A 17,750-nucleotide genomic window follows, 5' to 3' on the forward strand; every position below is an offset into this window, starting at 1 on the left:
GCGCTGCTAGGTTTGTTGAATCCTGTACTGTCTGCGCCCGTGGGAAGATTCATAGAGTCTTTCAAAAACCCTTGTTGAAGAAGTACGTCCCTTCTGTGATGCCCACCCCCGGTTGCCCTCCTCCCACCCTGGTTCAGGAGGTGAGGGAGTGTGAGATTAAGATCGGGGGTCAGAGTTTTGCAGGAAAACGACAACTGTTTCTGTTTTTACAAAGAGTGTATATCTAGGTATCACTGAAATAATGATTTGGTATGCTTACTATGCTAAACCATTATTTGCAACCTATTAAGAGCTATAGAAGATTTTACCATGTGAAACTAGAACTCCCATTATTACCTGAACTATGGTAAAGATATGATGACAGTTGTAGATTCACAAGCTAAAATGCTGCAGACCTCTCATATGAATATAATACTAATGTGACATAGTAAAGCTCCTTTTACAGGACACAATTATAGTGCAAATAGCTTTTTAGAGCGGTTTCCACGATAATTGTGCAGTGGCTCCGCCTCCATACACTGAGCAATGATCGCTCCTGTCCAAAAACACAAAAGCGATCATCACTGGGATGGTCGTCGGGCACTGAAGTGCCAAGAGTTGTCCCATGTAAAAGGAGCATAAGAAGGGGAGTGCACAATGGTAATCAGTGACTTACAGGTGATGTCGTTCAATCGCATTCCGTCCTATTTTTCTCTATCTGGTCTAGACGTTCATGACTTCTTTCAGCTGAAACTTAGAATAGACAGTCTTAAAATATCAGACTTATCACAGTGACTTTGCTGGATGATAAATATGACACATAGAGCGGGTTGGAGATCATTTTGACTCACCCCCATTCACAAAATGATGAATAACTACCTGTTAACATGGACCGAATCGTCATTCAGTTTTCTGCATGCAGAAGCTGAGTGTTGAACGAATTCTCATTCATCTTACATAGTAACATAGTTCGTAAGGCCGAATGAAGACAATGTCCATCTAGTCCAGCCTGTCTATCCTCCTGTGTTGTTGATCCAGAGGAAGGCAAAAAACCCCAAGAGCAGACGCTAATTAGCCCTTTTGGGGAAAAAATTCCTTCCCGACGCCCTAATAGCAATCAGACTGTTCCCTGGATCAACCCCTAATAGTTCCTACCTGCCTGTAAACCCGGATTAACAATTAACCTAAGATTTAATTATAACCTATAATATCCTTCCTCTCCAGAAAGACATCAAGTCCCCTTTTAGACTCCTCTATGGATTTTGCCATCACCACTTCCTCAGCCAGAGAGTTCCACAGTCTAACTGCTCTTACAGTAAAGAACCCCTTTCTATGTTGGTGATGAAAACTGCTTTCCTCTAAACGTAACGGATGCCCTCTTGTTACCGTCATAGTCCTGGGTGTAAACAGATCATGGGAGAGATCCTTGTATTGTCCCCTCATGTATTTATACATAGTTATTTGGTCGCCCCCTTAGCCGTCTTTTTTCTAGAGTAAATAATCCCAATTTTGATAGCCTCTCTGGGTATTCCAGTCCCATCATTCCATGTATTAGTTTAGTTGCTCTTCTTTGAACCCCCTCCAGTACTGTAATATCTTTCCTGAGCACCGGTGACCAGAACTGTGCGCAGTATTCCATGTGAGGCCTGACTAGTGCCTTATACAGTATAATGGAAGGATAATGTTCTCGGCCTTCGCCCCTATACCTCTTTTAATGCACCCCAAGACTTTATTGGTTACTTCAGTTTGGTCTACAGTCCACTAGTACCCCCAGGTCCTTTTCCATGTCACTTTTCCCTAGCGGTACCCCATTAAGTGAATATTGGTGACATCCGTTTTTGCTACCCATGTGCATAATCTCACATTTTTCAACATTGAACTTCATTTGCCATTTTTCTGCCCAAGCCCGCAGCTTATCTAGGTCCATTTGTAGCCGCACATTGTCCTCCGTTGCATTAATTATATTGTATAATTTTGTGTAATCTGCAAATATTGATATTTTGCTGTGCAGCCCCTACGTTGTCCCATTTAATGTTACCGATATTAGTTCTAAGCTGATCAAATTTTGCTTTACTAAAGTTTAGTTTGTTTGTTGCTCCCTGATAAGGCTTCCTACTGAATGACAGCTGGAAGTTGATTATATTGTGGTCACTGTTCCTCAAGTGCCCCTCAACCTGTACCCCCTTTATTCGGTCCGGTTTGTTAGTTAGTACTAGGTCCAGAATGGCCCTCCCTCTTGTTGGTCCCTGCACTAGTTGGTTCAGGTAATTATCTTTAATTACTCTCAAGAACTTATCACCCCTATGAGATTTGCAGGTTTCGTTCTCCCATGTTATATCTGGATAATTAAAGTCCCCCATGATAATTACTTTGTTGCAGTTTAACATCTCTTTTATCTACCTTAATAGTAAGTTTTCAGTTTCTTCTGTTGCTTTTGGTGGTCTATAGAAGACCCCTATCAGGATTTAGTTATTTTTTCCTCCCTGTATTTCTACCTACAGAGATTCTACCTGTTCTTCTCCTACTCCTATATCCTCCTGTAGCCTCGGCTTTAAGTACGATTTAACGTACAGACATACCCCTCCCCCTTTCTGGTTCCTTCGGCCTCTTCTGAAGAGATTGTACCCCTGCAAATTCGCCGCCCAATCACACTTCTCATCAAGCCATGTTTCCGTTATTCCGACTATATCATAATTTTCATCAGTCATTCTCGCTTCAAGCTCACCCACTTTACCGATCAGACTTCGTGCATTCGTGGTCATACAATTTATATTGTTTTTTTTGTTCTTTAAATTCGTTTTGTTGCTATTCGTACTAATGGCTGACCTCACATTTCTAACTGTACTATCCCCATCCCCTGCTCGACCCCCATTCCCCTTGCTTAGACCCGGGTCGCTAGCTACACTGGCTACCCCACTATTTCTCATTTTGCCCTCCCCCCCAGTCCCTAGTTTAAACACTCCTCCAGCCTTTGAGCCATCTTCTCCCCCAGCACAGCTGCACCCTCCCCATTAAGATGCAGCCCGTCCCTACGGTAGAGCCTCTAGCCGACAGCAAAGTCAGCCCAGTTCTCCAGGAACCCAAATCCCTCCTTCTTACACCAACTTCGAAGCCACTTGTTTACCTCCCTAAGATCCTGCTGCCTTTCTAGTGTGGCTTTAGGTGTAGGTAGTATTTTCGAGAAAACTACCCTGGAGGTGCTCGCCCTGATCTTGGAGCCTAGGTCCCTGAAATCATTTTTGAGGGCCCTTCATTGACCTCTAATTTGTTCATTGGTGCCAACGTGCACCATGACCGCTGGATCCTCACCAGCCCCTCCCAGTAATCTGTCAATCCGATCCGCGATGTGTCGAACTCAAGCACCAGGAAGACAACACACCGTTTGACGATCCTGGTCTTTATGGCAGATTGCCCTATCTGTCCCCCTTATATTTGAGTCCCCCACCACTAGGACCTGTCTAGCCTGCCCTACGCTCCCCGTCCCTGTCTCAGTGGAGCAGTCATCTCCCTGGCGTTCAGAGGGCATGTCGTGCTGCAGTGGTGCTGGCTCTGTAATGGCATCCCCCTCATCTGCCAACTTTGCAAACTTGTTGGGTTGTGCCAGTTCAGGACTAGCCTCCCTGGTTCTCTTCCCTCTATCCCTCCTTCTTTCTGTCACCCAGCTTCTTGCCTGCTCCCCCTGCTCTTCCGTACTACCATCCGCCCCCGCCTCTACCCCAGTGAGTGCCTGCTCAGTGAGCACCAAACTCCTTTCCATGATGTCAATGGCTCTCAGTGTTGCCAGTTGCCAATTTAGATCAAGGATTTGGGCTTCTAAATGTGCGACGTGCACGCATCTTGCACAACGGTATGCACCCTCGATCGGCTGATCAAGGACCGCATACATTGCACAAGTAGCACACTGGATGACATTGCCAGGCATAGAGCTCATCTACAATTTACTTGTGGATCTACAATTTACTTGTGGAAGTAGTGAAGATAGACTTGTTCACACTCCGCTCACACGCTACCGCCTCTGCGCAACCGCTCACACGCTGCCGCCTCTGCGCAACCGCTCACACGCTGGCGCCTCTGCGCAACTGCTCACACGCTGCCGCCTCTGCGCAACCGCTCACACGCTGCCGCTCACACGCTTCCGCTCACGCACTGCCGCTCACCCGCTGCCGCCTCTGCGCAACCGCTCACCCGCTGACGCTCACGTGCAACCGCTCACACACTGACGTTCACGCGCAACCGCTCACACACTGACGCTCACACGCTGTTGCTCACGCGCAACCGCTCACGAACGCCAGTATCATTCACTCGTTCAAACAACAAATCGGCTCATCTAAATGGACCCTAATTCCTTCATTTCTATATAGTCTCAGCTTTTTTTTCAGTCCATAAACTCTTGTATAACTTTTTTCCATGTAAAATATATCAGCAAAGTAAGTAATAAAAGTATTCTGTTCTTGCATTTCCTGTGAGAGGAAAGAACCATATAAGTGGTCTACACTATACAGAAATTGGTGATGTAGTAATATTCCAGCTAGACTTCCTGTGGGTCAGTTGTAATTATCCTACTTCTTCTTTACATATCACACTTACAGTGATTGGTTTTACCTACGTATGAGGGGACTTTCACATTTAAATATAGATTCCTCCTACAGTCAAAATAAATCATAACCTTCACAATCAGTTTATAATGTATCAACGCCTTAAAATGTCATAACAAACATCCCACGCTTTGAAAAATCGTATAAAGTCTAAGGGGAGCATCACAGAATGTATCCAGAAATCCACTGACAAAGATAAGCCATCATGAGAGCTGCCTGTCTGATTCTGCTTGTGGCTCTAATGCTGCAAGACACACTTTCAATCTGTAAGTATTTCTACAAACAGATGATACAACTCACTATTATAAATGTCCTTTTCTGTACAGTTTCTTCTGACTGAATGCTGTAGATGTCATTTTTATATATTTGGATTTTGTTGATTCATTATTTTGCTTTTAGCACAGTACTGAATAAGAACTAATTAAATCACTGAAGGTGAATATTTATTGCACAAATTAAAGTACACCTGTCATGTCAGGTGACTTTTCGGAATAGTACAAAGACATGATGAATTCTAGAATCTAGTAAAACTTTTTGAATGCTTTACTCCTATAAAATCCCAAAACACATGAAAGCTGACTGCTTACATGGTTCAGACCACAATTGCCATAAGAAAGGGCATAGTGCTTGGAAACATGTAAATAGTGGATTTTTATGTTTTCTTTGGATTTGTATGAAAAAAAAATCAAGTATTGAATACGTTTTAATGGATACTAGAGTCTCTTTCTATTGCCATTGCTCTTCTGTGCATCCACTTGACATTGGGTGAACTGGACCTTCTGGACATCATATGCCTTGTATATTGAACTTTTCACCAGTTTCCACTTTGCAGGCCCTAAATCTAATTACCAGTATTCCCTGAGCTAGTGGGTTAATTTTAGTTGCTATGTTGTTTGCTAAACACTATACATATAGAGGATACCCTGCTGTTCTATCTGTCTATAACAAACACTATAAGAAGCAGCATGGAAGACTAAGCAATGCAGCTATAAATCAAGCACTAGGGTGAAATGAAAAAAAAACTTACTGGAGTCTTCAGCAGCAGCATCACTGTATGTCTCTCTGCATTTTTTCCTCCTTTTCTTCTCCTCTCCATAGATTTCTATTTGCAGTATGTAACCTGATCCCTCTAGAGATGCATTTTAGCAGTATTTCAAAGTGAATGATGATTGCAGAGGCATACCCTGAAGCTCCCGGGCCCCAGTTTAAAATCTGTAACAGGGCCCCCAACTATAATGCTTTATTCATAATACTAGGCTGCCTAGATGGAGTCTGTATTATTGATTTATGCAAAGTGTTTGTGAAGTCCGTATTTAAGGCTCTGTTCACATTTTCACTGTGGCTCCCATTTGTAACGGATGCCACAACACCTCGCCAGATTCATTATACAGCAGATCGAAACAGCGCCACAGTAGACCCCACTAACTGAAAAATGGCGGGCATTAAAACTTCCATGTTTTGATGAGAAGTATAATGCTGAATGCTGAGTGATCTATTGATATCATTTGACCCCTTCACATATAGGTTTAATAGGTACGCTGCTATCTTCATGCAAATATTAAGGCTACATTGCCTGTGACCATGCGAATAGTTTGCAAGGCTACAGGACTGACACAATGATTAGTTCTGCTTTCCAGTTGTTAAGCTAAAAATATGTCTCTGCAGAAAAATAAATAACTTCCTGTTAAGAGATTTCTTAGCAGTATAATTAGCTTTACAAACCGATATATTAGAACAACGCATTCACAGCCTAATATATTAAAGCTAGTTCTTTTTAAATTACTTAAGTGAAAAAAAAATTCAAATTCTCTGCAGTTAATTAATCACCAAATTAGTATCTTCTTTGTTTTGATACAGTGAATGCTTTCTTAGGTATTTTTGTTTCCGGAAAAACTAGGTGACAACCAATAATGTCCTTATTAATGTTCACACAAAGTTGTGACCCAGTGTTTCCAGTCTCTTAAATGTCAAATCAGTATTCTAATTCGATGCTCTGTGTCCCATACTGCTCTATCACTGCCTAAGGCCTCTTTCACAGAAGGATCACTCACACAAATGTGTATGTTTTCGGGAACCAATGAGCATTAAGTGGGAGGAAAAAATGTTAAAAAAAGCCAAGAGCCAATCAGTGGGAGGCACATGCCAAACAAGCGCACACTTTTCTGCAAATTGTTGGTTAGAAAGAAAATGATTATTACCTGTCTGCACCAGATGATAAATCAAGCAGCAACTATTTTTATATATAGAAGAAAACACATGAACAGCAGTCTAAATCAATCTCCTTTTATTCACACCCATGCAATGTTTCAGCTCCTACTGAGCTTTTCTGACTTTGCACAGCGTTTTTTTCTAGTTGAACCAGAATAAAGTGAATGAATTCTCACTCGTTACCCAGTTGGTGGCCATGTTTATATGGAACAAATCTTGCTTATGTTCGCTCTATGGAGCGTCTATTCAGACAAGAGTTGTCCCATATAAAGGTACTTTAACTAGGCATTCACATGTAATCTTTTACCCAATGATTGAGCAAAATCTGCATGTAGATCCACACCAAAAATCAAAGAGGGAAGCCATAGATTGTGATGTGCTTTTTGAGGTGAAATTCACTGAGGAAGATTCCGCTGTGATTCCGCCATGTAAACATACCCTTTTATTGAAAATGACTAACAATGCCCAATATACTTGTACCCGTATTTTTACTTTTGACTAGATCTGCCTTATTGTATGTTGCTTTTAACTTTGTTGTTTTTTTTTGCATTTGTCATTTCCATTTCAGACACTACAAGTAGCATCTCAAGATGTTGTTCACAACCAATCAACCGCCTGAAGAGTGATAAAATAAAATCCTACAATAGGACTAATGATATAGCCTGTAAACAAAAGGCTTTCGTGTAAGTATAATTTTATACTATATCTAATATGTGAAAACACATAAATTTATGGTACATACATATTCTGTACCTTGAGAAAGTCCTGCCTTCGTGTAACTCATCCTGTGTTTTTTCTGAATCTAAAGGAATTTAGTTTCTCTAGTAACTAATTTCGGATACATATAATGTGTTGTAACATTCCCACCTATCATGCATCATTTATGTTACTGGTGTCTTTTTATGTGACAGAGGCACCATAGCCTGAATGCAGCTGCAGCCTCTGCACCCTCTTTAGTTATGCCCTTGATTGTATCATTTATCAACACAGTACCAATAAATGGGGCTAAATAGTCAGTATTTCTTGATTCTCACCCACTTAGCAGATCTAAAAAAGAATCATATGACAGACACTGCACAACTCTTCAAACACTGGAGTCACAGATCGTATTAAATGATCCTTGTCAGAGCTGCAGACTGGCTGGTAGGGGTAATGCAATCCATCATATGATAGAAGTGCTCTCTTTTCATCCCTACTGTTTGCTGGGCTGTTGATTTAATGTCATTCTACTAGTTAGTACAACTCCACTAGAATACCACACTGATGTCCTTATTTTAATAGCTGTGGCATTATGGCATGTTCTCTTTAAAAGAAATGTGTCATCAGAAAATGACCTATTACTTCATATTTTTAAAGAATTTTTGGCAATGTTTTTACTTTTCGGTCACAATCTGTAATTTACACAAATCCTAAAATTCTGCATTTTTCACACCGAGAGGATAATATTAGCCTGATACTTCCTGATCTGTAGAGAAAACTTTTCAGCAGTCATCTCACTAACATCACAGGCAGGATTACACTGACAGATAACACTTATATGTAGATAACACAGGATCCACCATTCACAATAGGTGATCAGCTGTGACTATCTACTCCCCCCCCTGGAAAATGACCTCTACACAGGTCACAGAATATGTCTAGAACAGTCTCCCATACAAGTGGGTCCCCTCCTGTGCATTGTTTAAATGCCCATTAGGCTGCCATAAAGCATATCTCCTAAATGTTTTATAAATGCAGCTCAGGAAAGATGGTCGCCCCCATAATGATGTATAGACAACAGGAAAAAAAAATCTACAATTGGAAAATAAAAAGAGATGAGAAAAATACAATGTGTTTCCTTTCTGGTTTTAATTAAGAATATATTTTTTTGGTGATTGCTTGTCTTTTGATAATGATAATGTTTCTAAAGATCTTTCCTCATCTTATCTCTCTTTTAGTGTAGAACTCAAGACAGGCAAGGAAATTTGTGTGAATGCAGCATCCAAGACAGTTATATTAGCTATTGAGGAATTTGACAAAAAAGCAAAGAAGTCAAATGAAATGACACACGCCAATGAAGTCTCCAAACTCCATACATAGCGAGACATCAACTATACGGATTGAATTTTACTCTGCACTTTTGCCTGCATATGCTCTTATTTTTCTATTTGGGGTGATGAATAAAAAAAAAATCTGAAAACTAAATGTGGCACTTTCCAAAACAGCATAATAAGCTATAATGTTTATAGAGTAATCACAATTTACGTAATAGAAAATGTTAAACTGGTTGAACACTCTTTGTAACATGCAGACTTCTTCTATTGTGCCTAGATTTGCTACTAGTACTTATTATTTGTAGATTTACCTTTTATTATTTTGGTTTCATATTGCTCTTAATAAAGTATTCTGTTTAAAATGTACATTTTCGGGTTTTTACTTATTAGAAACATTATTTTACTCATATTTGGAGAAAAAAGGTTATCTGTGGTCTTATATTAAAAAATACTATTTAATAGTTACTTATTCAATTTTATTTGACCAGTTGACTAAAGCATGATCAGAAATGCACAGGGTACAACTGAAAATAAAGCTGCTGCCTTGCCCTGTGTTGTGCCTTTTCATTGGACGTTAAATAAAATACAATGTTGAAACAATGTCCACGGCTGGCCTATATGGGCAGCCAACTCTCTAAATGTCCATTTACAGTGGTCAGTTGTAGCCACAATTCACTTGGCGAAAAGTGGACAGTATGCCACAAAAGAGATCAGCGGCAAATTATAAAACCATCGTTTATTGATTAACTTGATCAGTCATGCTGCCATAACAACAATTACCAGTGGCATGATCTGTAAATGTAACTGCCACTCATAATCCCATTTACATTTGTATGTTATGGGCAATGTGTGAAATGAGTCATTGAATTAAATGCCTAGACAATGCATAGAATGTTAAAGTATGAAATGATGAATATTTCACACCTTTTTTAGGCAATATTTGTAATGCCAAAAAGCAAACCAGTAAAGTTCTGACAGCAGTGGATTGCCCCCAAAGGCACCCCTTTTTGCCCTACACCAAAAGGTATGATCCCATCCTTCGCACTATCAACCCCCATCATCTTCTTCCAATGTTACACAATCCAACCCTCATCCTCTTCCAAGGTACATTCTCACAGTCAGTCACTCATCTGGCAATACTGGGACCTGTGTTTCTAGTTGTGCCCAGGCTTGTTAGGACCCATGAAACTCCTCACTTGCCCCGACCGTCACTGCTTTGAAAAACTGTCTTATTAAGGCTGGACTGGATTCCGCATGCGAGAGGGCCACAGCGGATTCTGGCTTTGAGCCAAGCCGGCAAACCGTGTGCACCTTATTTTCTCTGTATTGCAGATGACTGTGGCAGATCGCCATCAGTCATGCTCAGTGCAGGTTTTTAAAAAATCTTTGTATTTCCTGCGCCGTCATAATGTTAATTCCGTAAAGCTTGCGGGTTGTACGGCCTCCATTGACTTCAATGGACGCTGTCTGTGTGGAATTCACAGCAAAATAGAGCATGATGCGATTTTTCATCCGTACTCGGAATACGCAATTCGTATCTGCAAGTGTGAGCAAAAAAGCAATTATACGTGCTTTTCAATGCCAGTGTTTAGCTGTGGATCCTCCATGCAGATTCCGCCATTGGAGTCCGCCCATGTGAGCCCGGCCTTAGTCAGAAAAAGGAGAGTCAGAGCAGGGCTCATTCACTAGGCCAATATGTTTTTTTTTCATCCTGTACTTTAGTTTTGCATTTCTTGTTGCATTTCCATATACGTCTTTTTTTCCTTTGCCTAAATAACACTTCGCATTCTGCATAATGTCTAGGTATTCTATGAAGTACCTAGTGAAAATATATAGTATATTTATCGTTCAAAGTATTTTTATTGAGGTTTCAAATCCAATAAAACATAGGTTTACAATGCAGTATTGTAGGTTTAACAGGGTTAATCGAACAAAACTATTGTGTTCATATAACATATTAGTAGCAGTTAACACATTAGAATTCTTGTAGTTCTTCACGTCAGTCTACCGCTGCTACATGCAGCTCAGGACACTAAAATAAGCAACTGCATTAAAAATAAGGAGTCATGGTAGAAGAGAAAAAAAGAGAGAAAAAGGAATATATGAAAAGAAAGAAATAAGACTTTAAAGAGGGAAGTGAGAGAAATCGTCAGAAGGATACAGCTGCAAGGGAGGCCTAACAATAATTCGGGTCATGGTGTAGGCTATGACAAGATAAGTGTTTATAAAGGTACAACACCATTAAGGAGCCATGGATTCAGGTTCGGGGAAGCACCAAATAATATCCAGAAAGCCCAGGTTGACCAGAAGCTGGAAAATTGCTCCCCCTTGTAGTGAATTATATACGGCGTTAATCTCTTTTCAAAGGGTGCAAACTGAAGGGCATAACCACCAAATATGGAGGAAGGTACCCTCGTCTGAGGAGCATCTCCAGCATTGGTGGAAACCTGGGGATACATTTTGGCAATTGAAGGTGTTCTATACCATCAGGGCAGGAGCTTATAGTTAAGTTCCTGGAATTTGTTTAAAAATTGAGGATTTGTGCGTTAAAGTAAAAGATTTAGCCCAACACTCCTTATATAGCATATTTAAATAAAATACACATTTCATACTTTGCCTAAAAACGTCTCCCATTCTTTAGATTGCCTTGGCATTCTGTACAATGCCTACTTTTATCACGTTTCCTGGACAAGACGTGGCTGTCTAGTAGGCATCTTCCACGAGAACTGTAGCTAGGCAACAATAACATTTTCTTTATAAATAATAAAGATTATACTTAGATATTTTTTTGCGGTGCCACAATGTTTCGAAAATTCTGCAGCCCATATGTTTTCTACACAGTCAAAAAAGATATCAGGATATAAACCTACCAGACACACTTCTGAAATACATCTAACCTATAAATACCAATGATACTGTACAGTATATAGCCAGAGACTACTTTTTAATTCTTTTTTCTGTCTTTAAACGACATATAGTGAATTGAAATGTTGCTTGCAGAACAGTGGAGGAAGCGCAAGGAACCTATTTAACCAAAAGAACATTAAAAAACAAAAAACATTCTATTCCTGCTCATTTGTAACACTTAGGCCACTCTCATACAGACATTTTTTTCCGCGTTTACCACAGCCTTTTGAACGCCACAGTAATCTCGGTATAACGCTCCTATTACGGGAAAATCACATGCAAAAGAGATTAAAACTGTAGGTAAAAATCACTAAATCGCAAGAAAATTGTAGGAAAGTCACATACAAAAAAATTATCAGACCAATTTTTTAGGACCAAAAAAAAACAGCCTGACTTGTATTTTATGCAGTTAAACCTCTGAACATTCTGAGCTTAGTGGTCCAGTGGGCAGTCGCATCAGTGATTGACATCGACCTGAGTACAACTTTGAATACAGAAATATCTGTCAATCACTGATAGGACCATCTACTGAACTACCAAATTCAAAAAAGGTTTAAATTATTAATATACACGTTATATTGTATCTTTTCCCACCAAACTATATATCAACTTACTCATCTCTTCCCGCTCTAAAACATGCAGCCTGCAGTTTGAATAGCAAGAACAAGCTGACAGGATCCCTTTAAAAGAATGCCTACAAATGTATGATATACTGCAATACTGAAGTATTGTAAAATATTGTATATGCGATCAGATGATCACCAGTTCAGTGATGGGGTTCTTGCAGTAGCAAAATAAAGAGGCAAGTCCAGGTAGATTGCAGTAAAACCGAACGCACACAGTTTACGGAATAACATGGACTGAATGCAACGTTCACACTTGGGAGCTTAGCGAGCAGTAGAAACTTCAACAACCTTCGCATGTATATGAGATAACAGACAATGTTTCATGGCCTCCCTCGCTTCCAGGATAAGGATGCCAGACAGTGTGTCTTTCTCCTGCAGGGAGCCACCTATGACCCCTGAGGGCTCATATCGTGGTCCCTAGAACTTATTAACTCTTTTGACTACACTGTAGGACCCTCTGGGTCACTACCTTATGAGTATCGGAAATCTGTAAATTTCTCCTCCACTTTGCTTTAGACACCTAAAGAGTTAACAGACTTTGTGAGTGTCATTTCAAACACTTTGAGGGGTGAATTGTGTGAAATGGGGTGATACCCCAAAAATAAAAGGACGCTTATAAAATAATGCCAACATAAAGGGGGCATATAGTAAATTGCATTTAATAAATATTTAGTGTTGTGTGCCACCATAACTCATGAACACCTGGAGCAATTTCAACCAAACGTGGTACATATAGAACCCATCTCATGGGGCAAATTTGGGGGTGACCGGGAGAGGGGGGGGGGAACAGCCCCACTACCACTGCCATCGAGGGCTGCCTCCTCTTCTTCACTACTCACCCCTCCATCCGAGGTAACAGCATACCGAGCAGCCCCTTCTTCACCTTCCGCAGCTCAGACATAAGCCACCTAAGAGCTCAGCTAAGATGATGACTGCTTTGAAGATTCTGCCACTGCTCATATGCTGGCCCTGCAGCAGCAGATGAATCTCCAGCTCTCCTCCCTTCTACACTAGCTGCTAGTAAAGAGATGTCATCTGACCAGTCCCCTACAACACAGCTGCTTCTCACTTGCTCCATGTCTTGGGATTGTTCCCCTACATAGGAGGAGACCTTGGAACAGGTCCTATGATGTTTGTGGTTGCTATGGCAGCCGGGGGAACGTCTGAAAGCACCCAGGGCTGCCATTGCAGATTGCCTGTTAAGCCATGCTTATGGTATGGGTTATAGATTGCCTGTCAGATCGTGGTATAATGTAATACTATGGTATTACATCATACTGCAGGAACGATCAAACCATCACAAGGTCTTGTCCCCTTACAGAATACAACAGCTTTTTTGATCCCAGGATCCAACTTGCCCCCATTGTACTGGTTTCTTTATTAGAGACAGCTAGACTATTGAACACACTTTGATGTTCTTCCTACGAAGTACGATTCCCAGAAAGGAAAACACTATTTACACAATATTACACCAATATAATTGTACTTAAGATGTATCTAAGCCAAGATGTATCTAGCTTGAGATCTCGATTTTAAAGTTAGGAGGATCCGATTAGGCAGCTTATCAAAAATAAATGTTCCACAGTATAAAAACCATCCTGCAAATACTCCACATAAGGATGCAACTACAGTAAGAAAGATCCCTATATACAAATTCCCCATTGAAGGTAAATTGTAACCTTCTTCGATTCGTCATCTTGTTCTTATGTAGTCTTCAGAACAGTCTTACCTCAGATTTCCAAAGGTATTCTTTACCATAGATACCATAGATTACTGAAGATGTATGGCGAGGCAAAAGAGGCTTCGTCTATTGTCTTTCTACTGAAGAACGTCTGTCAAAATCAGAGGTCACTGGCCAGCAGCTCAACACAGAGGAGAACAGTAAACAGGTCATAAGCAGAGCCTAGAGGCTATTAGCCAAAGACACATCATACAGCCATAAACAAAGTGCGGCAGCCACAAGCCTACAGGCTAACATGAGTAGTTGAGGCCCAGAGGACACAAGCCCCAGGCCAAACAGAGTCACTATCAGTATCTAGGTCCAGCACGGAGGTCCTAATTAAAATAGAAAAAAGGGTATAGGCAAATCCCAAAAGGGTTTGGACCATAGGTAAACCGCAAACTTTAAAAGGCTAAAAGCAAAAAAGGCTGTTAAGCCACAGGGCCAAAACCACAAAGGCTATAAGAAAGACCCAAAAGCCATAAAAGCTACAGGTAAAGTCATAACAGATATCAGGCCACATGACCTAAATCACAAAGGCCACAATGCCCCAAAACCATAAAGGTTACAGGTAAAATTATAATTAAGCCATAACGCAGAAGCCACTACAGGCCATAAGACTATCGGCAGAGCTGTAAGGTTATAGATAAAGCTATGAAGGCTATTATGCTAGAAGTAGAGCCATAAAGCCTATAAACCAAGCTATAAAGGTTATTATGCTATAGACAATGCAAGAAAAAGGATACAGACAAAGTCATAAAAGGCTATAGGCTAAGCTAAAAAAGCTATTAGGCTGTAGGCAGAGCCGTAAGGCTATATACAAAACCAATAAAGGCCATAAGGTTATAGGTAAAGCTATACAGGGAATTATGCTATAGGCCAAGCCATAAAAAGGCTATAGACCGAGCCATAAGGTTATAGGCAGAACCATAAAGGCTATTATGCTGTAGGCAAAGCCATAAAGAACTGTTATGCTAATCATAATGAGTTACAAAGGCTTCAGGGAAAGCCATCAAATTCTATAGGCAGATTCATCAAATCAATTGCGTATGTGCTGTGCATGACCATAAAGCACAAGGGGCTTTATGTCGCGGATATCCGTGGTAAAATAGAACATAGATTACGTCATTCCGACCCACTAATTGTGTAATCCAATGCATTTGATTGATGCGTGTATTACCACAGATCAAATGCATGCAGAATCCACAATTCCTATCCTGTCATGTGAGACCGGCCTAATGATAGATCGTTCGTTACCTTTTTGTACCATTTGATAATGGTGATCACATGACTTGGGACCACTCCACAAGGCCCCAGTCACTGCCCTAGGCTCTCGGCTACCTTTAGTCGCCAGGAGCGAGGAGATTTAAAATTTCCCTGGCCCTCACTGGCTCCTGCGCATGTGTCCGTCATTTTGCTGGCGGGTGCATGCACAGAAGTCGGGGAAGGTCCTTGGTGATCACATCGGCCTCCAGTAAGAAGTTTCATCTCTCCTCACCAATTCCATTGGTGAGGGGAGATTAAACATCAACTTTTTTTTAACTTTTATGCGATCGCCATTATCCTTTAGATAACAGGGGATCATGTGACCTGGGATCACTCACTGTGGCCCTTGGTCACTGCTCGAGGCTACCTTTAGTAGCCAGGGTCAAAGAGATTTTAAATTTCCCAGAGCCTCCTCAGCTTCTATGCTTGTGTCTGCCATTTGCCGACAGCCACATGCGCAAAAGCCGGGGAAAGGTCTTTGGTAGAGATGAGCGAGCACCAAAATGCTTGGGTGCTCGTTACTCGGGACGAACTTTTCGCGATGCTCGAGGGTTCGTTTCGAGTAACGAACCCCATTGAAGTCAATGGGCGACCCGAGCATTTTTGTATTTCGCCGATGCTCGCTAAGGTTTTCTTGTGTGAAAATCTGGGCAATTCAAGAAAGTGATGGGAACGACACAGCAACGGATAGGGCAGGCGAGGGGCTACATGTTGGGCTGCATCTCAATTTCCCAGGTCCCACTATTAAGCCACAATAGCGGCAAGAGTGGGGCCCCTCCCCCTCCCAAAAACTTTTACTTCTGAAAAGCCCTCATTAGCATGGCATACCTTAGCTAAGCACCACACTACCTCCAACAAAGCACAATCACTGCCTGCATGACACTCCACTGCCACTTCTCCTGGCTTACATGCTGCCCAACCGCCCCCCCCCTCCCCCCCACAGCGCACACCAAAGTGTCCCTGCGCAGCCTTCAGCTGCCCTAATGCCACATCACCCTCATGTCTATTTAGAAGTGCGTCTGCCATGAGGAGGAACCGCAGGCACACACTGCAGAGGTTGGCACGGCTAGGCAGCGACCCTCTTTAAAAGGGGCGGGGCGATAGCCCACAATGCTGTACAGAAGCAATGAGAAATAGAATCCTGTGCCACCGCCATCAGGAGAAGCACACGTGGGCATAGCAATGGGGAACCTATGTGCCACACACTATTCATTCTGTCAAGGTGTCTCTGCATGCCCCAGTCAGACCGGGCTTTTTAATTCATAGACACAGGCAGGTACAACTCCCTATTGTGAAGTCCCTGTCGACCGACAGCATGGGTGGCTCCCTGGAACCCACCGGCGGTACATAAAAATATCCCATTACATTGCCCAACACAGCGGATGTAACGTCAGCTGTAATGCAGGTGGGCTAAAAATTAACTTGATTACACTGTAGGCGAGGGCCCACAAAAATTGCTGTATCAACAGTACTAATGTACATCAGAAAAAATGGCCCTGGCCAACCAAGAGGGCAGGTGAAACCCATTAATCGCTTTGGTTAATGTGGCTTAAGTGGTAACTAGGCCTGGAGGCAGCCCAGTTTAACGAAAAATTGGTTCAAGTTAAAGTTTCAACGCTTTTAAGAGCATTGAAACATATAAAAATTGTTTAGAAAAATTAGATGAGTGAGCCTTGTGGCCCTAAGAAAAATTGCCCGTTCAGCGTGATTACGTGAGGTTTCAGGAGGAGGAGCAGGAGGAGGAGGAGGAATATTAGACACAGATTGATGAAGCAGAAATGTCCCCGTTTTGGATGGTGAGAGAGAACGTAGCTTCCATCCGCGGGTGCAGCCTACGTATTGCTTACGTATCGCTGCTGTCCGCTGGTGAAGAAGAGAAGTCTGGGGAAATCCAGGCTTTGTTCATCTTGATGAGTTTTAGCCTGTCGGCACTGTCGGTTGACAGGCGGGTACGCTTATCTGTGATGATTCCCCCAGCCGCACTAAACACCCTCTCCGACAAGACGCTAGCCGCAGGACAAGCAAGCACCTCCAGGGCATACAGCGCTAGTTCAGGCCACGTGTCCAGCTTCGACACCCAGTAGTTGTAGGTGGCAGAGGCGTCACGGAGGACGGTCGTGCGATCGGCTACGTACTCCCTCACCATCCTTTTACAGTGCTCCCGCCGACTCAGCCTTGACTGGGGAGCGGTGACACAGTCTTGGTGGGGAGCCATAAAGCTGTCCAGGCCCTTAAAGACTGTTGCACTGCCAGGGCTGTACATGCTGCTCGATCTCCGCACCTCCCCTGCTACCTGGCCCTCGGAACTGCGCCTTCTGCCACTAGCGCTGTCTGATGGGAATTTTACCATCAGCTTGTCCGCCAGGGTCCTGTGGTATAGCAACACTCTCGAACCCCTTTCCTCTTCGGGAATGAG

At 42.1% G+C, this 17,750-nt stretch overlaps 1 protein-coding gene across 1 annotated transcript; it reads left to right on the forward strand.

Annotated features, from left to right (window-relative positions):
• Positions 1–4,676: 4,676 nt before the first annotated feature.
• Positions 4,677–9,181, forward strand: LOC136612286 (regakine-1-like). The gene is made up of 3 exons (XM_066592531.1): positions 4,677–4,840; positions 7,351–7,465; positions 8,720–9,181. The coding sequence occupies exons 1-3, from the start codon at positions 4,780–4,782 to the stop codon at positions 8,859–8,861; spliced, it is 318 nt and encodes a 105-aa protein (XP_066448628.1). The 5' UTR covers positions 4,677–4,779; the 3' UTR covers positions 8,862–9,181.
• The last annotated feature ends 8,569 nt before the right edge of the window (positions 9,182–17,750 follow it).

This window comes from Eleutherodactylus coqui, chromosome 1, assembly GCF_035609145.1.
Source record: "Eleutherodactylus coqui strain aEleCoq1 chromosome 1, aEleCoq1.hap1, whole genome shotgun sequence".
NCBI lineage: Eukaryota > Metazoa > Chordata > Amphibia > Anura > Eleutherodactylidae > Eleutherodactylus > Eleutherodactylus coqui.

Excerpts from the sequence above, each read along its gene's own strand:
- LOC136612286 (XM_066592531.1), top strand. The coding sequence starts at position 4,780 with ATGAGAGCTGCCTGTCTGATTCTGCTTGTGGCTCTAATGCTGCAAGAC. Across the intron at positions 4,841-7,350 it reads GCAAGACACACTTTCAATCT|ACACTACAAGTAGCATCTCA; the intron begins GTAAGTATTTCT and ends TTTCCATTTCAG. Across the intron at positions 7,466-8,719 it reads TGTAAACAAAAGGCTTTCGT|TGTAGAACTCAAGACAGGCA; the intron begins GTAAGTATAATT and ends TCTCTCTTTTAG.